This window comes from Macaca mulatta, chromosome 12, assembly GCF_049350105.2.
Source record: "Macaca mulatta isolate MMU2019108-1 chromosome 12, T2T-MMU8v2.0, whole genome shotgun sequence".
Lineage (NCBI taxonomy): Eukaryota > Metazoa > Chordata > Mammalia > Primates > Cercopithecidae > Macaca > Macaca mulatta.
In genome coordinates, this window is record NC_133417.1 from 70,944,785 (window position 1) to 70,970,398 (window position 25,614).

The following is a 25,614-nucleotide window of genomic DNA, read 5'->3' on the forward strand; positions in this document are numbered from 1 at the left end:
GGGGGCGGAGCAAGATGGCCGAATAGGAGCAGCTCCAGTCTCCAACTCCCAGCGCCAGCGACACAGAAGACCGGTGATTTCTGCATTTTCAACTGAGGTACTGGGTTCATCTCACTGGGGAGTGCCGGACGATCGGTGCTGGTCAGCTGCTGCAGCCCGACCAGCGAGAGCTGAAGCAGGGCGAGGCATTGCCTCACCTGGGAAGCGCAAGGGGGAAGGGAGTCCCTTTTCCTAGCCAGGGGAACTGAGACACACAACACCTGGAAAATCGGGTAACTCCCACCCCAATACTGCGCTTTAAGCAAACAGGCACACCAGGAGATCATATCCCACACCTGGCCGGGAGGGTCCCACACCCACGGAGCCTCCCTCATTGCTAGCGCAGCAGTCTGTGATCTACCGGCAAGGCAGCAGCGAGGCTGGGGGAGGGGCGCCCGCCATTGCTGAGGCTTAAGTAGGTAAACAAAGCTGCTGGGAAGCTCGAACTGGGTGGAGCTCACAGCAGCTCAAGGAAACCTGCCTGTCTCTGTAGACTCCACCTCTGGGGACAGGGCACAGTAAACTAAACAAACGCAGCAGAAACCTCTGCAGACGCAAACGACTCTGTCTGACAGCTTTGAAGAGAGCAGTGGATCTCCCAACACGGAGGTTGAGATCTGAGAAGGGACAGACTCCCTGCTCAAGTGGGTCCCTGACCCCTGAGTAGCCTAACTGGGAGACATCCCCCACTAGGGGCAGTCTGACACCCCACACCTCACAGGGAGGAGTACACCCCGGAGAAGAAGCTTCCAAAGCAAGAATCAGACAGGTACACTCGCTGTTCAGAAATATTCTATCTTCTGCAGCCTCTGGTGCTGATACCCAGGCAAACAGGGTCTGGAGTGGACCTCAAGCAATCTCCAACAGACCTACAGCTGAGGGTCCTGACTGTTAGAAGGAAAACTATCAAACAGGAAGGACACCTACACCAAAACCCCATCAGTACATCACCATCATCAAAGACCAGAGGCAGATAAAACCACAAAGATGGGGAAAAAGCAGGGCAGAAAAGCTGGAAATTCAAAAAATAAGAGCGCATCTCCCCCGGCAAAGGAGCGCAGCTCATTGCCAGCAACGGATCAAAGCTGGACGGAGAATGACTTTGACGAGATGAGAGAAGAAGGCTTCAGTCCATCAAATTTCTCAGAGCTAAAGGAGGAATTACGTACCCAGCGCAAAGAAACTAAAAATCTTGAAAAAAAAGTGGAAGAATTGATGGCTAGAGTAATTAATGCAGAGAAAGTCCTAAACGAAATGAAAGAGATGAAAACCATGACACGAGAAATATGTGACAAATGCACAAGCTTCAGTAACAGACTCGATCAACTGGAAGAAAGAGTATCAGCGATTGAGGATCAAATGAATGAAATGAAGCGAGAAGAGAAACCAAAAGAAAAAAGAAGAAAAAGAAATGAACAAAGCCTGCAAGAAGTATGGGATTATGTAAAAAGACCAAATCTACGTCTGATTGGGGTGCCTGAAAGTGAGGGGGAAAATGGAACCAAGTTGGAAAACACTCTTCAGGATATCATCCAGGAGAACTTCCCCAACCTAGTAGGGCAGGCCAACATTCAAATCCAGGAAATACAGAGAACGCCACAAAGATACTCCTCGAGAAGAGCAACTCCAAGACACATAATTGCCAGATTCACCAAAGTTGAAATGAAGGAAAAAATCTTAAGGGCAGCCAGAGAGAAAGGTCGGGTTTACCCACAAAGGGAAGCCCATCAGACTAACAGCAGATCTCTCAGCAGAAACTCTACAAGCCAGAAGAGAGTGGGGGCCAATATTCAACGTTCTTAAAGAAAAGAATTTTAAACCCAGAATTTCATATCCAGCCAAACTAAGTTTCATAAGTGAAGGAGAAATAAAATCTTTTACAGATAAGCAAATGCTTAGAGATTTTGTCACCACTAGACCTGCCTTACAAGAGACCCTGAAGGAAGCACTAAACATGGAAAGGAACAACCGGTACCAGCCATTGCAAAAACATGCCAAAATGTAAAGACCATTGAGGCTAGGAAGAAACTGCATCAACTAACGAGCAAAATAACCAGTTAATATCATAATGGCAGGATCAAGTTCACACATAACAATATTAACCTTAAATGTAAATGGACTAAATGCTCCAATTAAAAGACACAGACTGGCAAACTGGATAAAGAGTCAAGACCCATCAGTCTGCTGTATTCAGGAGACCCATCTCACACGCAGAGACATACATAGGCTCAAAATAAAGGGATGGAGGAAGATTTACCAAGCAAATGGAGAACAAAAAAAAGCAGGGGTTGCAATCCTAGTCTCTGATAAAACAGACTTTAAACTATCAAAGATCAAAAGAGACAAAGAAGGCCATTACATAATGGTAAAGGGATCAATTCAACAGGAAGAGCTAACTATCCTAAATATATATGCACCCAATACAGGAGCACCCAGATTCATAAAGCAAGTCCTTAGAGACTTACAAAGAGACTTAGACTCCCATACAATAATAATGGGAGACTTCAACACTCCACTGTCAACATTAGACAGATCAACAAGACAGAAAGTTAACAAGGATATCCAGGAATTGAACTCATCTCTGCAGCAAGCAGACCTAATAGACATCTATAGAACTCTCCACCCCAAATCAACAGAATATACATTCTTCTCAGCACCACATCATACTTACTCCAAAATTGACCACGTAATTGGAAGTAAAGCACTCCTCAGCAAATGTACAAGAACAGAAATTATAACAAACTGTCTCTCAGACCACAGTGCAATCAAACTAGAACTCAAGACTAAGAAACTCAATCAAAACCGCTCAACTACATGGAAACTGAACAACCTGCTCCTGAATGACTACTGGGTACATAACGAAATGAAGGCAGAAATAAAGATGTTCTTTGAAACCAATGAGAACAAAGATACAACATACCAGAATCTCTGGGACACATTTAAAGCAGTGTGTAGAGGGAAATTTATAGCACTAAATGCCCACAAGAGAAAGCAGGAAAGATCTAAAATTGACACTCTAACATCGCAATTAAAAGAACTAGAGAAGCAAGAGCAAACACATTCAAAAGCTAGCAGAAGGCAAGAAATAACTAAGATCAGAGCAGAACTGAAGGAGATAGAGACACAAAAAACCCTCCAAAAAATCAATGAATCCAGGAGTTGGTTTTTTGAAAAGATCAACAAAATTGACAGACCACTAGCCAGACTAATAAAGAAGAAAAGAGAGAAGAATCAAATCGACGCAATTAAAAATGATAAAGGGGATATCACCACCGACCCCACAGAAATACAAACTACCATCAGAGAATACTATAAACACCTCTACGCAAATAAACTGGAAAATCTAGAAGAAATGGATAATTTCCTGGACACTTACACTCTTCCAAGACTAAACCAGGAAGAAGTTGAATCCCTGAATAGACCAATAGCAGGCTCTGAAATTGAGGCAACAATTAATAGCCTACCAACCAAAAAAAGTCCAGGACCAGATGGATTCACAGCTGAATTCTACCTGAGGTACAAGGAGGAGTTGGTACCATTCCTTCTGAAACTATTCCAATCAATAGAAAAAGAGGGAATCCTCCCTAACTCATTTTATGAGGCCAACATCATCCTGATACCAAAGCCTGGCAGAGACACAACAAAAAAAGAGAATTTTAGACCAATATCTCTGATGAACATCGATGCAAAAATCCTCAATAAAATACTGGCAAACCGGATTCAGCAACACATCAAAAAGCTTATCCACCATGATCAAGTGGGCTTCACCCCTGGGATGCAAGGCTGGTTCAACATTCGCAAATCAATAAATATAATCCAGCATATAAACAGAACCAAAGACAAGAACCACATGATTATCTCAATTGATGCAGAAAAGGCTTTTGACAAAATTCAACAGCCCTTCATGCTAAAAACGCTCAATAAATTCGGTATTGATGGAACGTACCTCAAAATAATAAGAGCTATTTATGACAAACCCACAGCCAATATCATACTGAATGGGCAAAAACTGGAAAAATTCCCTTTGAAAACTGGCACAAGACAGGGATGCCCTCTCTCACCACTCCTATTCAACATAGTGTTGGAAGTTCTGGCTAGGGCAATCAGGCAAGAGAAAGAAATCAAGGGTATTCAGTTAGGAAAAGAAGAAGTCAAATTGTCCCTGTTTGCAGATGACATGATTGTATATTTAGAAAACCCCATTGTCTCAGCCCAAAATCTCCTTAAGCTGATAAGCAACTTCAGCAAAGTCTCAGGATACAAAATTAATGTGCAAAAATCACAAGCATTCTTATACACCAGTAACAGACAAACAGAGAGCCAAATCAGGAATGAACTTCCATTCACAATTGCTTCCAAGAGAATCAAATACCTAGGAATCCAACTTACAAGGGATGTAAAGAACCTCTTCAAGGAGAACTACAAACCACTGCTCAGTGAAATCAAAGAGGACACAAACAAATGGAAGAACATACCATGCTCATGGATAGGAAGAATCAATATCGTGAAAATGGCCATACTGCCCAAGGTAATTTATAGATTCAATGCCATCCCCATCAAGCTACCAATGAGTTTCTTCACAGAATTGGAAAAAACTGCTTTAAAGTTCATATGGAACCAAAAAAGAGCCCGCATCTCCAAGACAATCCTAAGTCAAAAGGACAAAGCTGGAGGCATCACGCTACCTGACTTCAAACTATACTACAAGGCTACAGTAACCAAAACAGCATGGTACTGGTACCAAAACAGAGATATAGACCAATGGAACAGAACAGAGTCCTCAGAAATAATACCACACATCTACAGCCATCTGATCTTTGACAAACCTGAGAGAAACAAGAAATGGGGAAAGGATTCCCTATTTAATAAATGGTGCTGGGAAAATTGGCTAGCCATAAGTAGAAAGCTGAAACTGGATCCTTTCCTTACTCCTTATACGAAAATTAATTCAAGATGGATTAGAGACTTAAATGTTAGACCTAATACCATAATAATCCTAGAGGAAAACCTAGGTAGTACCATTCAGGACATAGGCATGGGCAAAGACTTCATGTCTAAAACACCAAAAGCAATGGCAGCAAAAGCCAAAATTGACAAATGGGATCTCATTAAACTAAAGAGCTTCTGCACAGCAAAAGAAACTACCATCAGAGTGAACAGGCAACCTACAGAATGGGAGAAAATTTTTGCAATCTACTCATCTGACAAAGGGCTAATATCCAGAACCTACAAAGAACTCAAACAAATTTACAAGAAAAAAACAAACGACCCCATCAAAAAGTGGGTAAAGGATATGAACAGACATTTCTCAAAAGAAGACATTCATACAGCCAACAGACACATGAAAAAATGCTCATCATCACTGGCCATCAGAGAAATGCAAATCAAAACCACAATGAGATACCATCTCACACCAGTTAGAATGGCAATCATTAAAAAGTCAGGAAACAACAGGTGCTGGAGAGGATGTGGAGAAATAGGAACACTTTTACACTGTTGGTGGGATTGTAAACTAGTTCAACCATTATGGAAAACAGTATGGCGATTCCTCAAGGATCTAGAACTAGATGTACCATATGACCCAGCCATCCCATTACTGGGTATATACCCAAAGGATTATAAATTATGCTGCTATAAAGACACATGCACACGTATGTTTATTGCAGCACTATTCACAATAGCAAAGACTTGGAATCAACCCAAATGTCCATCAGTGACAGATTGGATTAAGAAAATGTGGCACATATACACCATGGAATACTATGCAGCCATAAAAAAGGATGAGTTTGTGTCCTTTGTAGGGACTTGGATGCAGCTGGAATCCATCATTCTTAGCAAACTATCACAAGAACAGAAAACCAAACACCGCATGTTCTCACTCATAGGTGGGAACTGAACAATGAGATCACTCGGACTCAGGAAGGGGAACATCACACACCGGGGCCTATCATGGGGAGGGGGGAGGGGGGAAGGATTGCATTGGGAGTTATACCTGATGTAAATGATGAGTTGATGGGTGCAGCACAGCAACATGGCACAAGTATACATATGTAACAAACCTGCACGTTATGCACATGTACCCTACAACTTAAAGTATAATAATAATAAATAAATTTAAAAAAAATAAAAAATAAAAAAATAATAAAAATAAAAATAAAGATAAACCCATCCTTAAATGAATCTCTTAGGCATGCTGCCCAGTATTTATTGTTACCAACTTTCATTATTTCCTGAGTAGCACAAAAATAGTGAGCACACAGTTGGAAAAAGACAGAGAGTGGTCCCTAAGGACTTACTACTGTCCATCAGAGATAATAATAATAAATACCATTTAGAAACAAAATTCATCAAAACTCAGAGAATATATATTCCCATCCCAGGGCTTCCAATAACTCTTTTCTTATTACACAATGAGTAATCGAATATTCACATCCTTTGGTGTTAATGAATAAGCTGAAGGGCTACACTTTCTGGACTATTTAGTAATAAGCAAAAATTAATGATTAGCTTCTTAAAATTGTATTTACATACATAGTAAAAGTAAATCCAGAAATGTAGAGTTATAGAGTAAATCTATAGTCTAGAGGATACAAGGTAGGATAATTAAAAATGCATGCATTGGATACTAAGACAATGAAACAGAAAGGATGAATACGTCATCAGTATTAGAATGTTCTAAAGATTAGTGCCGTATCACCTTTTCTTAATATTCACTCACCAGAGCACCGCTACTAAGGAGAATCATGAAAACAATGAAGGTCTCAAACCAGTTATGTTCAACTATTCGGAAACACGTCCTTCTCAGGTTCCACCATTGTTTTCCTCTGCCTTCTTCCACATTGATTTGACAACACTTGAATCTTTGTACACAGCCTGCAGAAATAGTGTTCAAATAAAAGTAGATAAAATATCTCTGCTTCCATAATATCCTTTAGCAATGTCCTTGTCTTATCTTTTTATTACTATGCTCATCTCTGTCTTGCTAGGGTAGCTCTCTAAGCCTAGAGTAGTAAGAGCACATTCATCAGCTGTGTGAAGTTGTGGAAATCATTCAGCCTCTTTAAATGGTTCCCTAGTGAACAGTATTTGCTTTGTCTGCCTCACAGTGTTATTGTACAAGAAAAACTTTGTAAATTACAAATAAATGTGAAGTAGCTTTTCCTTGTACCATATCATCCTGTTGCACTCTGTTGAAGTCATTCTAGAGAAGAACTTTAAATTGGACATTAAAAATGATAAGCAGAAAACTTCCCCCCTTTTTTAAAGGATAGAGAGTAAAAATGTAGATCTCTTCCAACAATCCTGCATTTCTAGCCATTCAGGATGTTTTTGTTATGTGCCTAGAAGGGCTTATGTAATTTGCAAAATTAATTTAGTTCACTAAAATGTAATTTGTATGGTTTGGCTTTGACTTGTCATTGCCTTCCTCACACATTGCTTTCACTTAGTCTAAATGAAATCAACAGGTACTTCTGAGTACTGTTGTAAACACAAAGGTACACTTAGCTACACACACAAAAAGGCACAGAACATGTACCTTACTCCCAAGAACCTTACCAAAAAAATCTGGTTTTCAAAAAAGAAAAAAAAGAGATATAAATACAGGATCCCTGCTCCAAGGTAAAAAAAGGAGGGAAAGATGTGTTTGAAGAAGAAGGAGAAAGGGAATGAATGGAGAAAAGGAGGAAGAAAAGAAGGGAAGGAGGAAAGAAGGAACTAAGGAATGAAGGAATGGAGGAAAAGAAGAGAAAGAAGACAGTAAAGCAACATATAACAGTTCAAAAAGAGAAAGAGTTTTCATAGGATAATATATGTTATCAGGTAAATTAAATGGAAATACTTGTTACAGCCATTCAGAGGAACAAGCTGCTCTTCCACCATGGTCAGACGAGGGTAGTTTTGAAGAGGACATTAAGTGATATGCATGATTTGTATAGGGAATAGAAGAAGACTGAAGGTATACTAGGCCTATGAAAAAAATAACATCAAATATAAAGCATGCATATTTCCAAACCTCAAATTCCAGGGACATCAGACCACAGGAAATATTAGTTGTAGGAAAAACATATCTCTTCTATCTATTGCCCATACTGCACCAGACTTAACTTGTGACGGGTTAGGTATTGAGTTTCAAGGGCCGTATTTATTCCTCACTTCATCCAACAATCATTGGAAACTGATGTTTTCATTAAAGAAACACAATTTAGCACTAGCAATCCATTTAGTTTTAGCAGTCAGAAAGTTACCTTTAAGGCAAATTCTGTGTAGGATCATTTTCACTAGTGTTTTAAAGATGCTAACTTACTGTGAAATCACCATTTAATTTAAAAACATAAGCTAGAAGTTTTGATGACATTAAAATATTTTTCCTCCATGTTCTTAATCTCTTCCACGTATTGGGCAGATATAATCAAAGCACAACACTAGATTTTTAAGTTTTTTTGTCTATCAACATATTAGAGGTAATTGAATTATATCTATTACAAAGTGCCGTTTTATTATATGTGATTTATTTTAGGTGACCAACAGCTAAACAAGCTGCACTCCAAATGAAAGATTAATATTGGGATTCTTTTCTTTACCTTCAGTGAAACAGGCTTCCGGTTCAAGGGTTTCTTCAGGTTCCACTACGGGCTGTTCTTCTGCAGGTGCGCCGATGTCCACAGTGCTACCTTCTGAAGAGCTACTGCTTTCATTCAGTTTCTGTAAGTGACATGGACGTAGAAAGTAAAGTCCTTTCATTTTGACTGCCAATAAAGGATTATTACTATAAATTTGTTTTTTTATTCTTCTTGAGGTAGAGATATTTTTAGAGAAAAAGAGAGATTGAATAAGAGGAGGAAATCAGAAAATCATTGTCTATGTTAACTCTTTTACCATAATTCACAATGTAAGCATGAAATCAGATTGCTGTGTTATGAGGTTACAAAAGGCCATCAGCCACATGTACTGAGCAAAACACTGCCCTGTGGATTAGAGAAGCAGGGGACAGAGGGAAGAGAAGAGGGAGGAGGAGAAAGGGAAAAGGAACAGGAGAGTAAGGGAAAAGGAGCAGGAGAGAAAGAGAAAACTTGCCTTAGAAGATAATAATGTCGTTAGGTTATTCAGCAGTTTAATGTTTGACTTTACATATTTCTTTAACAATGTCTTACCTATGTGTGAAAATACCACCTGTTGTTTTCACTCATGTTACTGAGATTCATGGTTAAGGCGTTCAGGGTTATTTACTATAAATGTACTCATTTGGAGAGAAATTGTTATAAAATATGTTAAAAATTACATCAATAAACAACCTTAGAGATATTAGATAGACATCTTCAATTTCTGGCCAATATTTTAGAGCCTGAAGTGTTGTAAAATGAGATAAACAGTGTGTGGGAAAATTCGGTTTCCTCTGACAAATCATGTTTATGTTAATATGCCATGTGAAGCTGAAAGAACAAAATCTAGTTAAACAACAACAACAATAACAATATCCTTCATATTTTGACAATAGTGATAGGATACTCATTTCTCTTTCTATGGTTCTCAGAAGACAAAGATGGCAGAGATAATAGAAAACAATAACTTACACATTAAGATAGGAAAAACTCATGAACTCTCTTTCTGAAGACCAGCAAACTGGCTTATAAGTTTTTGGCAAGTGTAATTAATTCATTAATTTATTCAACTAATTTTTTTTGAACACCAACAATATGCTACAAGCTGAGTATTCACTGATAACTGAAATATCTGTAATCCTTATTGGAGTATCAAATCTAGTACAGTTTTTTCCAGACTTTAGGCTCGTGTAGACCCTCCAATAGGCATTCAAGCGCACACGATGACAAGCCATTCAACCCGTTATCACAATATTGTAAATAGTAAAAATTAAGCACAATATTACAATTGTTAATAAGAATTTCACATACATAGAAGAGTGTTGATATTTCAGAAAGAGTTTCACCAAAATATTTGCATTTGCTTGAAGAAGTATAGCTTATATGTCTAGGTCCATATTTAGTTGCCTTCTTTCCTTTCCTTTTCATTTCTTAAAATAGAAAAACTTAACTGACAGCTACAGAAAATTAGGACCTATAATGGTATATAACTCTGTCATAGTTCTGAGAAGTCAGGTTGAAGATGGCCTTTGAAATTACAAAAATATTTCTCACTGAAGACTAATTTCAACATTCTAACACATATTAAATAGACTTGCATACTATACTAAGAAGCTGAAAAGTTGATTGTTCAACATGAAAGCCAGTAGCAAATAGATTATAATCTACTTTTGGGTTGCATTTAGCTTTGACTATATTTATGTTCTGTTCTAGCATTTGCACTGAATTAAAAATGTATCCAGGAATAAGTCATTGGTTTCTTCCTCTGACAAAGAAAGAAAATCACCTAATGGCAGGCATTAGTCACATTCTCAGTCAAACTACTCATAACATCCCATAGTCTTCTGAAGAAATTCTTAGGTCTTATCCTCAACATTACACAGATTCATCATTTGGCCGTAAAGTGATACGCCTAGGCTGAGACTTGTCACTTCAACAAGTGCCTTCATATTTTAAAAATGACCTTGATTGGCACTCTCCGGGCCATAATAAAATTCATTACATATTTTATAAAAACCATGTGAACAACATTTCATCACTCATTGTTCTTCACTGTAGAAAAGCAATCTTGTGTAAGATGCCCATTCTTCATAAAACAATTAGATAATGGGATTTGAGAATTTTAACAGTTTTCACAAAAATTAATTAAGAACTAGAAAGGATATTATTTCCTGTGAATAAATTTGTGTAGAGAGGCATTCAGGTACAAAGAATTATAATAGCAAATCTACTTCTCTCTCTCTCCCCCCCCCCCCTCTCTCTCTCTCTCTCTCTCTCTCTCTCTCTCTCTATATATATATATATATATATATATATATATATATATATATATAAAACTGTTATCTGCTAGATCTGATCCCTACATAGTTTTCCAGTCTATATCAAGACTCACAAAATAATAGAATATTAGCATAAAAATCTACTCTTCATCAGTATAGGTTGTCAGTAATAAGCAGAACAAAAAGTTGCTGAGTAATTAATCTTCATGTAAGTGCCACACATAAATGACTGATTCTTTACATATAAGTGTTTTATCCAATTGTAAGGTGAATTAAATCCTGGCATGGACATGTACATAAAAATTGTTCTTCCTTGATTACTAGTAATATCATGCAATTACTTGTTCTAAGACAAAGACTTACCTGACTTACCTAAGTTATGACTATTTTCTGTGAAAATTACAAGAACTCAAAAGAACTTATGTTACTTTTTGACACATTTTCAAAATGACATTCTCTGAAGAAGACAAATAGATCAACAGTTCAATACATTTTAATATTAAGATATTCATCTTATATTTCTTATTTAGATATTTATTTTTAGGATGCTTACCTAAGATGGTCACTCTTACAGAATTACTTTTTAAAAATACATGTAGACTTATAGTGTTGTGATGTTTTTGCATTAGAGTCTCAATTCACTAAAAAAAAAATCTGAGTTTTAAGTTTATATGATTTCCATTCCTATTTTGTCTCTTTACACCTATTTTATCTTTACACCAAGATTGTGTAATGATGATATAACACAATACGAGAATAACATCAAAATGGAAAATTGAACAATGCAAGAGTTGGCATGCATTTGGACACACACAAACTCTACCCTGTCTACTAAATGTTAGTAAAGTAAACTTACTACTAATTTCAAGTACATGAGCAAGTGCTTGTAAGTACTCATAGTACCTTGGTAACTCTTTAAGAATGTGGTGGATATTAAGAACATTATAAGATTGTATGAACTGTATGATTGTATGAACATTACAAGATAATATGAACTCTAAATTAACTTATATTTAAAATGTGTTAAATGTTTCTGAATACATTTGCTATTTCATGAGGACTACTTTATAAACAAACTGGGACCGTGGGTGGGTTGTAGATCCAGGAATTGGTGAATAATGTTACTTCTCCAAATTGTAAAACATTAATGGCAAAGCCAAAGATAGTCACAATGGATGGATACAATATGCTTCTAGGTATTTTTTTTTTTTTTTAATGCATAGAGCTTGGAGCCACTCCATATTTCAGAAGTTTTAAGATGATTTAAAAGATGATCAAATGCGCTTATTAGCATTCTATTGGAATATCTGCACTTGGAAAGTTCACAGGTCTAGACGAGTGATCTTCTACATGTTTACAAATTAATTTTAAAACTTCTTAAAGCAATATAAGTATATTCTACAGTCTGTCTGAACTACAGTAGGAAAGTGGAGGTGTGCCTAATAATGTTCAAACTTAGCATGCTCTCAATCTAAGTAATGACTTTTTAAACAATCTTAAACGTACTTCTTTAACCAAATTCCTGATTCTGCAATATCACTCTTTCAGCACCCAGACTCAAATTTTTTTTGTTTACTTTAACTTATTTCAAACATTGGCAGTAATCAAAAGACAGTTTTCCTTATTTTATCTCTGAAATAACTATTTTCTCAGCCAGATTCCAAATTCCCGTGAAATTTCTGTTCACTCTTTTACCTTTTCTTTGTTTATATATATAGTTATTTATATAACTATAAATAAAAATGGCCATCCTCATTCTAGCCTCATGCAACTTAGACCTTTGTGGTCCACAAAGCTTAGTGTATGTATGGTGAATGACTGATAAACATTTAGTGAATGAATGAATAGATGAATATCTCTGTTTCAGATATTAGTGATGGATAAAGTTTTTGTTTTCAACTTAGAGTTCCAACCAAATCTCCCAAATTTGTCTTTCACAGATAGAAGCTGTGTGTTAATCAAGGCGAACTTCTTAATGTTCTCTGGCTTTTTCTCAAAGTGATTTTTCCTCCCATCAATGTGGAAGAGTAATAATTACTCTCTTATTTAAACCCCTTTCAACACTTTATAGGCACTACTTTGGGCGCATATTGCTTTTTTATTATAACTTCTCTTCATTCTAATGGACTTACAAAATGACACTTGCAGTTTTCTCAGTAAAATACAATAACTGATGACCTTGATGTGCAAAAATTGCTCAGGTAGCATACCTGCATATTTGTATTTTCACCAGCTGAATGGTATGCTTACCAAGAATAAGTTATGTTTATTTTCTAATCAATTTACACTATTCTAAAATACTGTAAGTGTATAATTTAATCTTGTAGAATTTGAAAAATGCATTTAAAAAGTGTTGTTGTATTTATAAAGACTAAGTCAAAGTCATTGAATAAATGTAATACAGGTAAATCCCCCACATGGATACATGTACATTAAAAAACTATAAAATTAGGTGTGAATAATTATTTTTAAATAGGTACTATTATAAATTTCTAGAAAGAGACTAAATTCAGGTTGCTTTATATGATTCATTAAGATATTTGTCCTCTGGGGGGAAAAAGAAACTAAACAGAAGCAATAGATGATGAATTACAAGTGCAGCTCATGCTAAAGCGTTGATGTAGCACTCCAAACAATGAACCCATGCTACCACAAGGGGTCTAAAGTGATGTTTTTATATATGTCACTTTTATTTTGTAAATAAATGGAGCAGTTGAATATTTGGATCCAGAGGAGTGTATACATCTTTCAGGAACAATATATGATTGAAAATTAGATTTTAAAAATGATATTCATATTTGGCTTAAGCTCTACTTCCCAAGTCAGCATTTTGCAAAGGGAGGCTGGTAAGCCACATCATGGCTAACCCCTATGATAGACCTTGATTCTCATAATGGTAAGAAGAATTTTCCCCTACTTTCAAATCATAATAACATCAGAAAAAGTGACACGTGAATATTAGAAAGATTAAACCGTAAGCAACGGGGCTTATGTCAATGAATTACTCTAGATAAACGATGATAACCTGAGAGAAGTGTTAGTGCTTTTTCTGGAAATTTATATATAATGTAAATAAATGAGCATTAGTGTAAGAAAGGAAAGAAAAACAAACGAAATAAGTACACAAGTGACTGAACTAAACTGTTTTTAGCCAAAATATGGGAAACAACAAGAGTTTTGATTGGCATGTTAAATAAGGAATATCAATACAGAAATTAAAATTAAATTAAACAAATAATAATCCTTTTTACATAGTCAATAGATTAAAATAAATAAAAACATTAATATAAAAGTCACCAAGATCTTCTCAAAGATGATAGTAAGTTTTTCAAAATAAGAAAGGCATTAAGCTTAAACACTTAATTTGTATAAATTATATCTAAAATGCTACATGCTTAGTCATTAATGTACTTTAGAATTTAGAGAAAGTCTATCATCTGCAGATGATAAACTACAGCTAAATTTCAATCAACAATTATACCAACATTTAGTATGTATGTTGCAATGAAAGGCATCTGTCCTACTAATATTACAGAAGAGGTGTTTCCAGCCAATGTTCTGCAGAGATCTCACTCCAGCCTTAAGTGGCTGAAGGCTTTAATTTGAGCAGGGAAGTTCCACTTTCATCTAATTTATGCATGATACATGAAAAAATTGGATTGAAATGTTATTTAAAAAGATTGGAAAACTGCCTACACTCTCAGCTACTTCGGAGGCTGAGGCAGGAGAATTGCTTGAACTTACAAGTTTGAGAACAATTTCAGCATTATAGCCGGATCCCATTTCTAAAATAAATAAATAAATACATAAATGAACATTTTAAAAATATATTGGAAAACCATAATTGAATCAAAATTTGGGGAAATGCATGCCCAAATTTAAAAAGAAGATATCAAATGAAAGAAAAAATATGTGTAGTGAATATAGGGAAAATTATGTGGAATTTAGTATCATGAATTTCAGTGGAAGAAAGGTGATACAATGAAAAAAGTCTTCAAGATTTAGCAATTTCAGATAAAACAACTTGGCACTAAACTAATGCAAGGAGCCATTATTTTTAAAAGTCTCTTAAAGTTTAGAATTTGTCACCAACACCACTAGTAACTGGGGGGTGAGGGGGTTATATCAAATGAAGAGATAGTATCTTCGTGGGCATTAAAAAAAGTTATTTCAGAGGTTTAATCTATAAACTTGAAGAAGAATTGACAGTATATTGAATGACATGTAAGAATCTCTTCTTTATGTCTGCAAACATGCTTTATTCATGACAGTCTGTAGTAAACAGAATTCTAAGATGGTCTCCAAAATTTCTGGCCACTGTTATCATGCCTTGTATATGGGCAGGACCTGTGATTTGCTTCTAGCCAATACAATGTGGCAAAAGTAATGGGATGTCACTCACATGATCTTGTTACACTGAATCATTTTAGAAAAGTTGTAATGTTTTCTTTTTTCTCCAAGAAATAAATAATTAGTAGTTCTGACTTTTTAATTCTAAGTACCAACAACCAGGCTTATCGAAGCAGCAAAATGCGAAAGCTTTGCTACGTGAAAACATATACTACCAATCAGATAAAGTTGACAAATTATACTCAGGTTTTTTACTGGAAGCTCAGAGAGACTGGAATTGAACATGACCTCAGAAAAGTACAATATTCAGATTGGTAAAGTAGATCTGGATAATATAATTGATTTGGCAAAAAACAGTAGGTTAAAAAAAAAACTGGGATACAAAACTCTTGACTTTAAAGCTCTTTAAATTCAACATGGTGCCTCTATGAATATTTTATAACTATACATCATTACAATAAGTATGTATGTTGGTCATTTCATTTGCATATATGCAGAATATGTGCATATATTATCATGTCGTAAAATGATCAATATACGGAGTAAGTAGATGATGTAAATTACTTTATACAGCCAAGCCACATCTGTCACTCACCATTTCTGAACTGACTATTCCAAGAACTTTTAAAACAAGTTATGGCCTCCAGTGGAGCCAACAATCTTATTTTTTCACGCTTCTCCTGGCCCAGGCCACATTAGTGGAAAGAAAGCCACCGATAATAAACTGGAAAGAAACCGAGACCTGGTTTGACGTCTCGCTTTCTGTGTGGCTTTGCTCAAATAATTCTTCCTTTAGCCCATTTTTTTAAATATGTAAAATGAGGAGATGATCTTTAAAGTTCCAGCTTTAATTTTCTATGACTTTGGAGTGTTTTGGAATTTGAAATGATACATTTGGAAAGTCTTAAAGCAAAGAGAGATGTGATGTGAGGACTGAAGAGAAGGTGATGAGGGAGCAGATCTGGACTCTGGAGGAGAAAAGGATCAGGAAACTCAGAGTGGGTGTGGCTGTTGGGCCTGCACAGGCTGGGTAACATGCTGGGACTGTGGCTAGAAAAGTCCTGTGATCAGCCTGGGCAGCATAGTGAGATCCTGCTGTCCCTACTAAAAAAAAAAGAAAAAATATGGTGTCTTAAATTTATTATTTATTTATTTATTTATTTTTGATACGGAGTTTCACTCTTGTTGCCCAGGCTGGAGTGCAGTGGTGCAATCTCAGCTCACTGCGACCTCTGCCTCCCAGGCTCAAGCGATTCCCCTGCCTCAGCCTCCCAAGTAGCTGGGATTACAGGCACCTGCCACCACGCCTGGCTAATTATTTATATTTTTAGTAGAGACAGGGTTTCACCATGTTGGCAAGGCTTGTCTCGAACTCCTGACCTCAGGTGACCCACCCACCTCAGCCTCCCAAAGTGCTGGGATTACAGCGTGAGATACCACGCCCAGCCAAATTTTTTTTTAAATAGCTGGATGTGGTGGTGCATGCCTGTAGTCTTAGCTACTTTGGAGGCTGAGGTGGGAGGATGGCTTGAACCCAGGAGGTTGAGGCTGCAGTGAGCTATGGTTGCGTCGCTGCACTCCAGCATGGATGACAGACAGAGTGAGGCCCTGTCTCAAAAAATAAACAAACAAACAAATAAATAAATAAAAAGAAAAATCCTCTGATCATCTCTGACCAAGGAGAATTAAATAGCTATTCCCATCTTCGAAAGAAAGAAACCATCCACATATAGCTGGGCTCTTAATTTCACTATTAGCTGTACACGAAATATTCAATTACTAAACATTTATTGAAAGGTACCATGTTCTGAGATTTGTAAGTATCTATCTCATGGGTCTCCTTCATCAGCATAATGCATTATTTACATGGGTTTTTGTTTTGTTTTCCTTTTTATGTGTTGCTTTTGTTTCTTCTTTTTTATCGGCCAAATTGAAAAGTAGAAAATACACTACCGTTGTTTTGATATTAATTTATTTGATAACAATTAGGAGTAATATTTCTAAAGGTTTGTCTTCCAATTATATTTTTTTGTGACTTGTCTCTTTTGACTCTTATTTGTTCATTTATTTATTTGAGACAGGTCTCGTTCCGTCACCCAGACTGGAGTGCAGTGATGCAATCACAGCTCACTGCAGCCTCGACCTCCCAGGTTCAAGCAATTCTCCTGCCTCAGCCTCCCAAGTGACTGGGACTACAGGTGATGTCACCACACCCGGCTAATTTTTGTATTTTTTGTAGAGACAGCATCTGATCCTCAGGCTGGTGTTGAACTCCGGAGCTCAAGCAATTCACCCACCTTGGCCTCCCAAAGTGTTGTGACTACAGGACTGAGCCACGGTGCCTGGTCTTTTGCCTATTTTTCTATTGGAGTGTTAGTATTCTTCTTTGATTGCAATTGCTCTTTACACATAGAAAATCATTTGAGTTTTCCTAACAAGTATTATTTGCCAAATGTATTAGTTTTCTATGTCTGTGTAAGAAATAAGCATGCACCCAGCATCTTAGAACAACATACATTCACCATCTCACAGTTTCTATAGGTCAGAAGTCTGGCACTGCCTAGTTGGATTCTTTGCTCAGGGTCTCATTGGGATGATGTCTGCCTAGTTGGATTCTTTGCTCAGGGTCTCATTGGGATGATGTCAAGGTGTTGGCTGGAAGTCCAGTTCTTTTCTAGGGCTCAGCATCTTCTTCCAAGTTTACTGTCCTTTGCAGAGTTCATTTCTCATAATTATAAGACTGGGCTTCCTACTTTCCTGTCAGTTCATGGCCAAGAACCACTCTCAGCAACTAGAGGCCACCCATAGTCCCTGGCCACATGGCTGCTGTATGCAGTTTACGATATGAGTGTTTGCTTTTTTCTGGGCCAGGCAGAGCATATCTTTTCAGCTTCCTCTATGTGATAGCAGGAGAAATCACTCTGCATTTAAAGAGTTTGCCTGATTAGGTCAGGCCCACCCAGCATCATCCCCTTTTTTGCCATAAATGTAATGTAGTTACAGGGTGATACCATATCCACAGGTTGCAACCACACTCATGGAGTGTGGATTGTACAAGGGCAAGTGTCATTGAGGTCATCTTAGATTCTGCCTGATATACCGAAGTTTGTGTGTCTTACTGATTTTTTTTTTCCTAAGAACCATACCTGTTATACCAATATTGTCTGCTACATTGATAATTCACTATTTTTTCTCTTTATGTATATCTTCTTCCTTTTTTGTTCCTTTTCTAATTTCTCAAAGGTATTTGTTAGGTTCTTTCATTCCTTCTTAATCATATTGGTAATATTAAGACATTCAATGACTACTTGGTCTTCTTCCACAAATTTTGACATAAAATGTTCTTATTTTTGAAACAGTTATTTAGGTATTTTATATTTGTTTAGGAGGAAATTTCTTAATTTTCAAATGGTTGGAATGCTTTCTATCAATTTATTATTAATTTCAGGCTTAACTGCATTGTGACTGGACAACCCTATATGCCAGCTATTTTAAATGTATTGAGCTTTACTTTGAGCTCTAGTATATGATTAGTTTATAGAAATATCCCATGAACCCTTGAAAATAAGAATTTTCTGTAAATATGTTTTTTGAGATAATATATAGTCATAATATATTTACTTTTGTTATTAATATTATTCAAATTCTAAATGTCGTCTATTTTAAAAAACATTTTATCATAGGCTAAAAAAGTTGTATTAAAACCTTCATAATCAGTACATTTGTATGAATATATTCTTTTAATGGTTGAGATAAAAGATGAAGTGGTCCAATTCTTTATTTGATTGGGATAGTGACACTATTATTATTAAATACTCAAAAAGGGAAGGAAAAGATCTTCACATGTGTAGGAAGAGTCCTCCTCTATGTTAGCACATAAAATACGAATTCAGATAAAATACTAAAGAAATTTTGTAACAGCAAAACTAAAATGTTCTCAAATAAGTATTTTTATAGATTTAAAAATCAATAAGGCCAATTAATTTTTCCTTTTTTGTTCTTAAATTGAAATTTATTTCATTTTGAAATTCACTATTCACTAATAAAGCAATTGGTTCTGTTTTGAGATTATGGAATATTTCTTAAAATCCATTTTAATATTTATTAAACCATGAATCAACCTTAAATTTTACCAATTTCAAAATAGGCTAGTTCATTTGAGAATCTGTGTATTTTCACACATGAATCTTAATAGCTAAATTATATAGCTAAATCTTAATAGCTAAATTATTAAGACAGAATGCAGAGACCACATTGTATATGAAGCATCCACTTTGCCTTGTACACAAGGGCATTCAATAACCACTTAATAACTACAACCCTGATGGTAAGAGCATTTTTCCTCCTCAGTGGATTTATGCAAATTTCTTGCTTTTAAAAAAATGCTCTTTACTCTAGTAAATGATTTGACCTTGAGGGTAAGGCAAAACAAAGAAAACACTGTTCAATATTCTCTGAGAGTAAGTGATTAAATGCTTTTTTTCTTGTTCTCTGACTTGATCCTACAATGTTTATGTTTTTATTTTTAAACTTGGTTTGTTATAGGGAGCTTATTTATAGAGTTTAGTAGGAGTTTATAATACTCCTACTAAATTTATAATAAGTAATATAATTAAATCTGGAATTTAAAGGTAAAAAGCATACTTAATATGTGGTCATATGATGTATATATATTTGTATACATATGTATATATATATAGTATATATACACATATATTTGTACACATATGTACACACACACACACATATATTTAAATGTAATATATAAAGAATATTACCCAAAGTACTTATTTTTAAAACTGGACAGGTACTATTTTAATGCTGGGTATTTTACTATTGTGACATATACATCTCCTAAGTCATGCTTAAATGAGGTTCTCTACAACCTCAGAAATATTAGTATTAATATTTCATTGTGTACATTGTGCACCAGTAAATATTTCTATTGTACACTATGCATATTAAAAATTAAAATGACCCCTATTAAAGACTCTCAACAAAGGAACAATATCATATCAATGGAAAAGACACTGTGATGAGACTCAACATTTCCACAGGGCAGCTAGAAAACTCAAATATTAACTCATTAATTCCCACATTATTCCCAGTTGATTTCTTCATCAAGCTGTATGTTGAAAGGACAGTCTTCAGTGGATTATTCATATTTACAAAATGTTAATTGTTTCCATTCTTTAGTCAAACATTTGTCCATTATAAAAGTAAAGGTGGAAGAATATGACTCTAATATACTACTCTGAATTTTGCTTTCGATATGTCACACATAAACTTTTGTATCAATGATTAAATATAAGGGAACAAAAGCAACATATTTCAGACATATTGAGTCAATAGAAAATCATGGTAATACAAAAAAATTGGAAAGAAAAAAAATTCTGAAAAATTGCATTTATAATCCCCAAGCTAGAAACCAAAATGCAAATCAAATGTGTAATTTTCATTGTTAAATTCATTTTGCCAAATTGAGCACAGAGTTTCTATAATGTTATTTTGACATTGATTTTTAATGTTAAATTATAACATACTTAATAAGTGTCTACTGGGCAAATAAACTATATATCTATATAATGAAAGAGTTGAAAGTACCGCTATTCTGAGGATCAGAGAAACTTGAGTTTGAATCACAATCACTGGTTTTATGGACTCTAATCAATTATCCCAACCTCCTTAGGCTTTAGGTTCCTAATTTGTAAAATGGTTCTTACTTCACATCCTTGTTATAAGGACTGAACAAGATAACACATGAATATTGTTTGGCGTGTGCTTATTTGATAAATGTAACAATTTCCATCACAGTATTGTATTGTTTGTAATAGGTGTAATTACTGATTTTTGACTACCAAAAATGTGCCAGGCGTCAAAACTAGGACTTGAAAAATAAGATAGTGAACATACTAGACTCAGTATCTGCCCTCATCGGTTCACAATCAAATGGAAGATACAGAGAAGCAATCGCCACACACTGTGATAGGAGTAGTATAGAGTATATTGAGATCACCACCTCGCTCAGTCTAGGAAGGACAGGGTAGAATAAAGTGACATTTGGGATAAGAAGGATGTGGTGGGTAAGGATGAGTCAGGTGAAGCAGGATGGAGTAAGAAAGCATTCCTGTCAGAGAGAAAAGGTACAAAGATGAGAACTGATAAAGCATGGGGAATTCCATTGAATGAAAGATTAGTTTAGCTGGGTGGGGAAGTGCGAGGTGTACTATTCTATGATACTGAAGGGGTCAGCTGTGGTCAGTTTTGCAGGGACTTGTAGCCATGTTAAGTAGTATAGACTCCATGCTGTGAGCAATGGGCAACTCCTGAAAGGTTAGAGAGGACAGAACTGTTACGGGATTTGCATTTTAGAAAGACCATCTATTGTTTTGTCAAGACTACGCTAGTGAGGGGAGACCCGTTTGGAGGCTGTAGCAGTAAAACTGGAAGATGATGGAGGTCTGACACTGGGTAAAAGCCGTGGAGATGCAGAGAGGTGGACAAAGATACGCAGCCTTGGCAGTCCCTAGTGATCAATTAGAAGTAATGGAGAAGGACCTTGGGTTCCATGGATAGTACTCTTCACAGAGAGTAGTTGCCATCTCTTAGAGACTATGTGCTTAGGTTGGGGATTGTCATATGTTCCTTAACCCATATAAGGTAAGATAAAAGTATTAAATGGGAAAATATCAGCAAAGCAGCAAGTATATTTAAAAATGTATATATCGGTGATATAATTGGGGAAAAAAATGGAAATCTAGAAGTAACTGCCCATCATCTATTTATTCATTCATTTAATAAATATGTTATATGTGCTGTGGACTTAAGGGAAGACAGGGTTAGTGTTTTTCCTGTTCTCAAGACCTCATAAGCTAATGATGCATCATAGAAGTTCTTCCTAATGATTTGGAAGACTCTTCCAGCAGCTTTAAACTCAGAAGGGGATGCTCCTTAAGCACAACTATCACACTCTGGGAGACTAAGTGCTCTGTAAGTAGAGTTAGACCTCCACAGATCAGTGTGGAATGCAGAAGCAGATCAGCCTAAAGTGCAGGCCAGCACCAGAGGAACAGGAGCTTTCAGGACTAAGCGGGAGGGCTCTGAAACACTCCAGACTATGCTGTTAACCTGTGCCCAATGTGCAGTGACTGGAAGTTAACACCAAATCTATAGCTGACACCTGTACCTAGTTCTTCAACAAATAGTATTATTTATTTCAGAAATATCCCAAAGAAAGTACATTTTCAGACACTTTTAAGATTTAGTGTAGTGGTTAAGAGTGTGACTATGGAGCAGACTGCCTGGATTCTAGTCCAGGACCAACCACGTACTATTTGTGTAACTTTGGCAAGTTTTCCTTTGTTGAAAATATGTTTATTTTTCTCATCTTAAGGCTGGAATAACAGTGTGTCTTATGGTGTAAAGACTGAATGAGACAATATATGCCCTCCAATAGTACTTTGTCCATGGTGAACATTTAACAATAGCTGTTATTAACATAATCTGAATTACAAGGACCTCACTGACATTTTTACTCTTTATTCTAGAGCTCACTCGTCACAAAAACAAGTATATTTCTTTTATAATTACTTTAGTAATATGCCATTTTTGTTCCCAAAAATATAACTTTAATAACTTAATTTATTTAAAAATTTTTATTTAAATGGAATTACAGTAGTAATTTTCTTGACATTGCCTTACACTTTTGAACATTTTTAACTTCCAAATAGCTTTTAGAGCTTCATAACATTTCTATAAGCATCATAGGACAGATACCTCATTTAATAAATTAGGAAACAGGGTAATATAGATTTAGTGATTTGCTTAAAGGCTTATAGGCTTTTAATCTAGTATTCATATAAATCAACCAAAACTCAAAAAATTATTGGGCAACTGTTATGTACCCAGCATTGTGGTAGGTGCTTCAGAGGATAAAAATGTTATAAAATACTATCCATAACCAAAATAAATTTACTTTCTATTTGGGGAGAGGAGATTTTGTATTGTCTTTTGCATACTCTTGGCAGTTTTGCCCAGCCTTCAAAGCTCTCTCAGATCTTTCCAAGTCAACATTCTTTATTATTAATGTTCAATAAAAATTCATATTTCTAGCTTATCATTATTCCTACTATGGCATGAGTCCAGAAATTTTCTGAGGTTTAAAAAAACAATTCCTCAAATTACTTGAATGTACTTTGAAGGTTGAAGTCTCTTAGGACTTAAAGAGAAGATGAAATGTGACTCATGCTATTCCCTTTCTTCTTTTGGAGACCAATAGGAGGAAGGTGTAGGAAAAACAGCCCTTAGTTTGCTCTGGAATGGAGGATACTTAGGTGTGACTTCACAGATGTGAGAGGCAAAAAAAAATACGAGGTTCCAGCTCAGCACGTCTCTTCATACCAGTCTATTCTTGCTTCCTGGAAACCGAGACTCCTTACCTACATCTCACCCTCAGCTCCTGTGATTTATGCCCCAGGAATTCCAAACTACTGATTGTCTCCAAATACACTCTCTGGCTTCCTGTCTTTAGGTTTCTGCATGTTTATATTTCCTGATTGGAATGCCCCTTAGAAAAGTAATTTTCTTAAATATTTTAAGGAGCTTACCATATCAAGAATGTAATCAAAACAGTTTAAAAATATACAGAAAATATAAAATGTATCACCATTCCCAGATAAACTTATAAAACAATTTATTACAGAGAGCAAAAGGCAAACAACAAAAAAAGACTAATAGTGGAATATGTTATTAGTAGTAATTCTTGTAAGAAAACTTACCTGGAACAGTGTGGCATGCAACTGGTAATACTAATAATGATGATTTATCAAATATTCTATATTAGGCACGGTGCTAAGTACTTCACATTTATTATCTCATTGAATACTCTGCCCCAAAAATGCAGTCAGTAACATATGCACGTTTTTGAGATGAGGAAACTGATTATTAGATAGGTAAAGTCACACAGTAAGCAGCTAAAATGAAATTATATAACCCAGTATCTGGCTCCAGAGTATAACCATTTACCAACTTTATAACTGTGGCCTCACATGTCTAAAAACAAATGTTCAGTGTATGAATAATAAACAGTGGGCACTTGTAATTTTATCACAAAGCATTAATATAATTTTGGAGGTATTATAATGATGCATTGCAGATAAGTCATTACTGGAATTCAGGAATGGAAACAATAACATGTTCAAATGAAACTAGTCTAACAGAGGCCACGGAAGGTAACATTTTTGCATTAGTAACATATGTCTCAATATGAAAATTCATACTTAAAGGTTGAAAGTCACACACACACAGATGCTCCTCAACTTATGATAGGGCGAACTCATGACAAACCCATTATAAAGTTGAATCATTAAGTCAAACCATTATAAGTCAGGGTCCAACTGTAAATACACACACACACACACACACACAGAGAGAGAGAGAGAGAGAGACAGAGAGAGAGAGAGAAGCAGAGAGAGAGAGACAGAGAGAGAGAGAGATAAAATCATGCCTTATAGCTTATTAGTATACTCCATTATCTAATCTCCCTGGCATATGATAACTGCTAAATAAATGAAAATAGGCAAAAAGAATAAAGGCTAAAACAAAAAGAACCAAAATGATGAGATTAATGTACTACAGGCAGCATTCCTAATGTAGAACAAAGACTTCATCTATCGGGGCATCTGCTGTCAGCTTAATTCCTCTAAAAGCAGAATATCTCATAATTTGTGCCTTACTTTGATGAACAGAATACAGTATGAGACTGATGAAGCAATGAGGGCAAGCAATATTGTATGGGTTTATTTCTGACCAAGGAGAAAGGAATTGTGAAGTAAAAGTGCCAGGAAATTTGATACAATATGGTAATCTGTAGAAGAACATAAAAAGAAAGCCAGATTCAAAAATGAATAAAAGAAATTGAAATGTATCATTAGGGGATAAATAGAAGTTTCAGTATTTAATTACAAAATTTCATCTGGATGAGATACAACTGCATTTCAACAGCAATTCATGTGGAAAAGATGAGATATTATCACTTTCTTAGAAGGCTGGTGTAAAGTGACAAGGTAACATGGCTAACAAAAACAAAAACAACAAAACCTAACTCAAGTGAATCTTGAATCAAGAGAAAAATTTGGTCCAAAATAATTGGAATTAAAATGACAATCTCAAGTACGCCCTAATCAGAGAAAGTATTTATGAGAGCCCTTCAAAATGGTTTTATTAACAAGAGTTGAACGAGCTGGAAAAGTTTGATCTGAGTGTCTACTTTGTATCAAACATGTTTAAGTAGGTCACCACATAAAAGGAGAGACATGCACGCATATAAGTAGCTATCCTAAAATATG

General features: G+C 35.8%; 1 protein-coding gene and 1 long non-coding RNA gene across 3 annotated transcripts in view; one reads left to right on the plus strand and one right to left on the minus strand.

Annotated features, from left to right (window-relative positions):
- Positions 1 to 25,614, minus strand: part of SCN1A (sodium voltage-gated channel alpha subunit 1) — a 97,293-nt gene that overhangs the window by 24,157 nt on the left and 47,522 nt on the right. For both annotated transcript variants that reach the window (XM_028830800.2, XM_028830795.2), the window contains exons 17-18: positions 8,622 to 8,742; positions 6,758 to 6,912 (exon numbers count right to left, since the gene is read on the minus strand). In XM_028830800.2, coding sequence (XP_028686633.1) covers positions 6,758 to 6,912; positions 8,622 to 8,742 — 276 coding nt within the window. The remainder of the gene's footprint in view (positions 1 to 6,757; positions 6,913 to 8,621; positions 8,743 to 25,614) is intronic.
- On the plus strand, positions 3 to 17,486 carry LOC144333392 (uncharacterized). Its single transcript, XR_013402013.1, has 3 exons — positions 3 to 97; positions 8,628 to 8,744; positions 17,350 to 17,486. It is a non-coding gene; the product is annotated as an uncharacterized LOC144333392 (long non-coding RNA).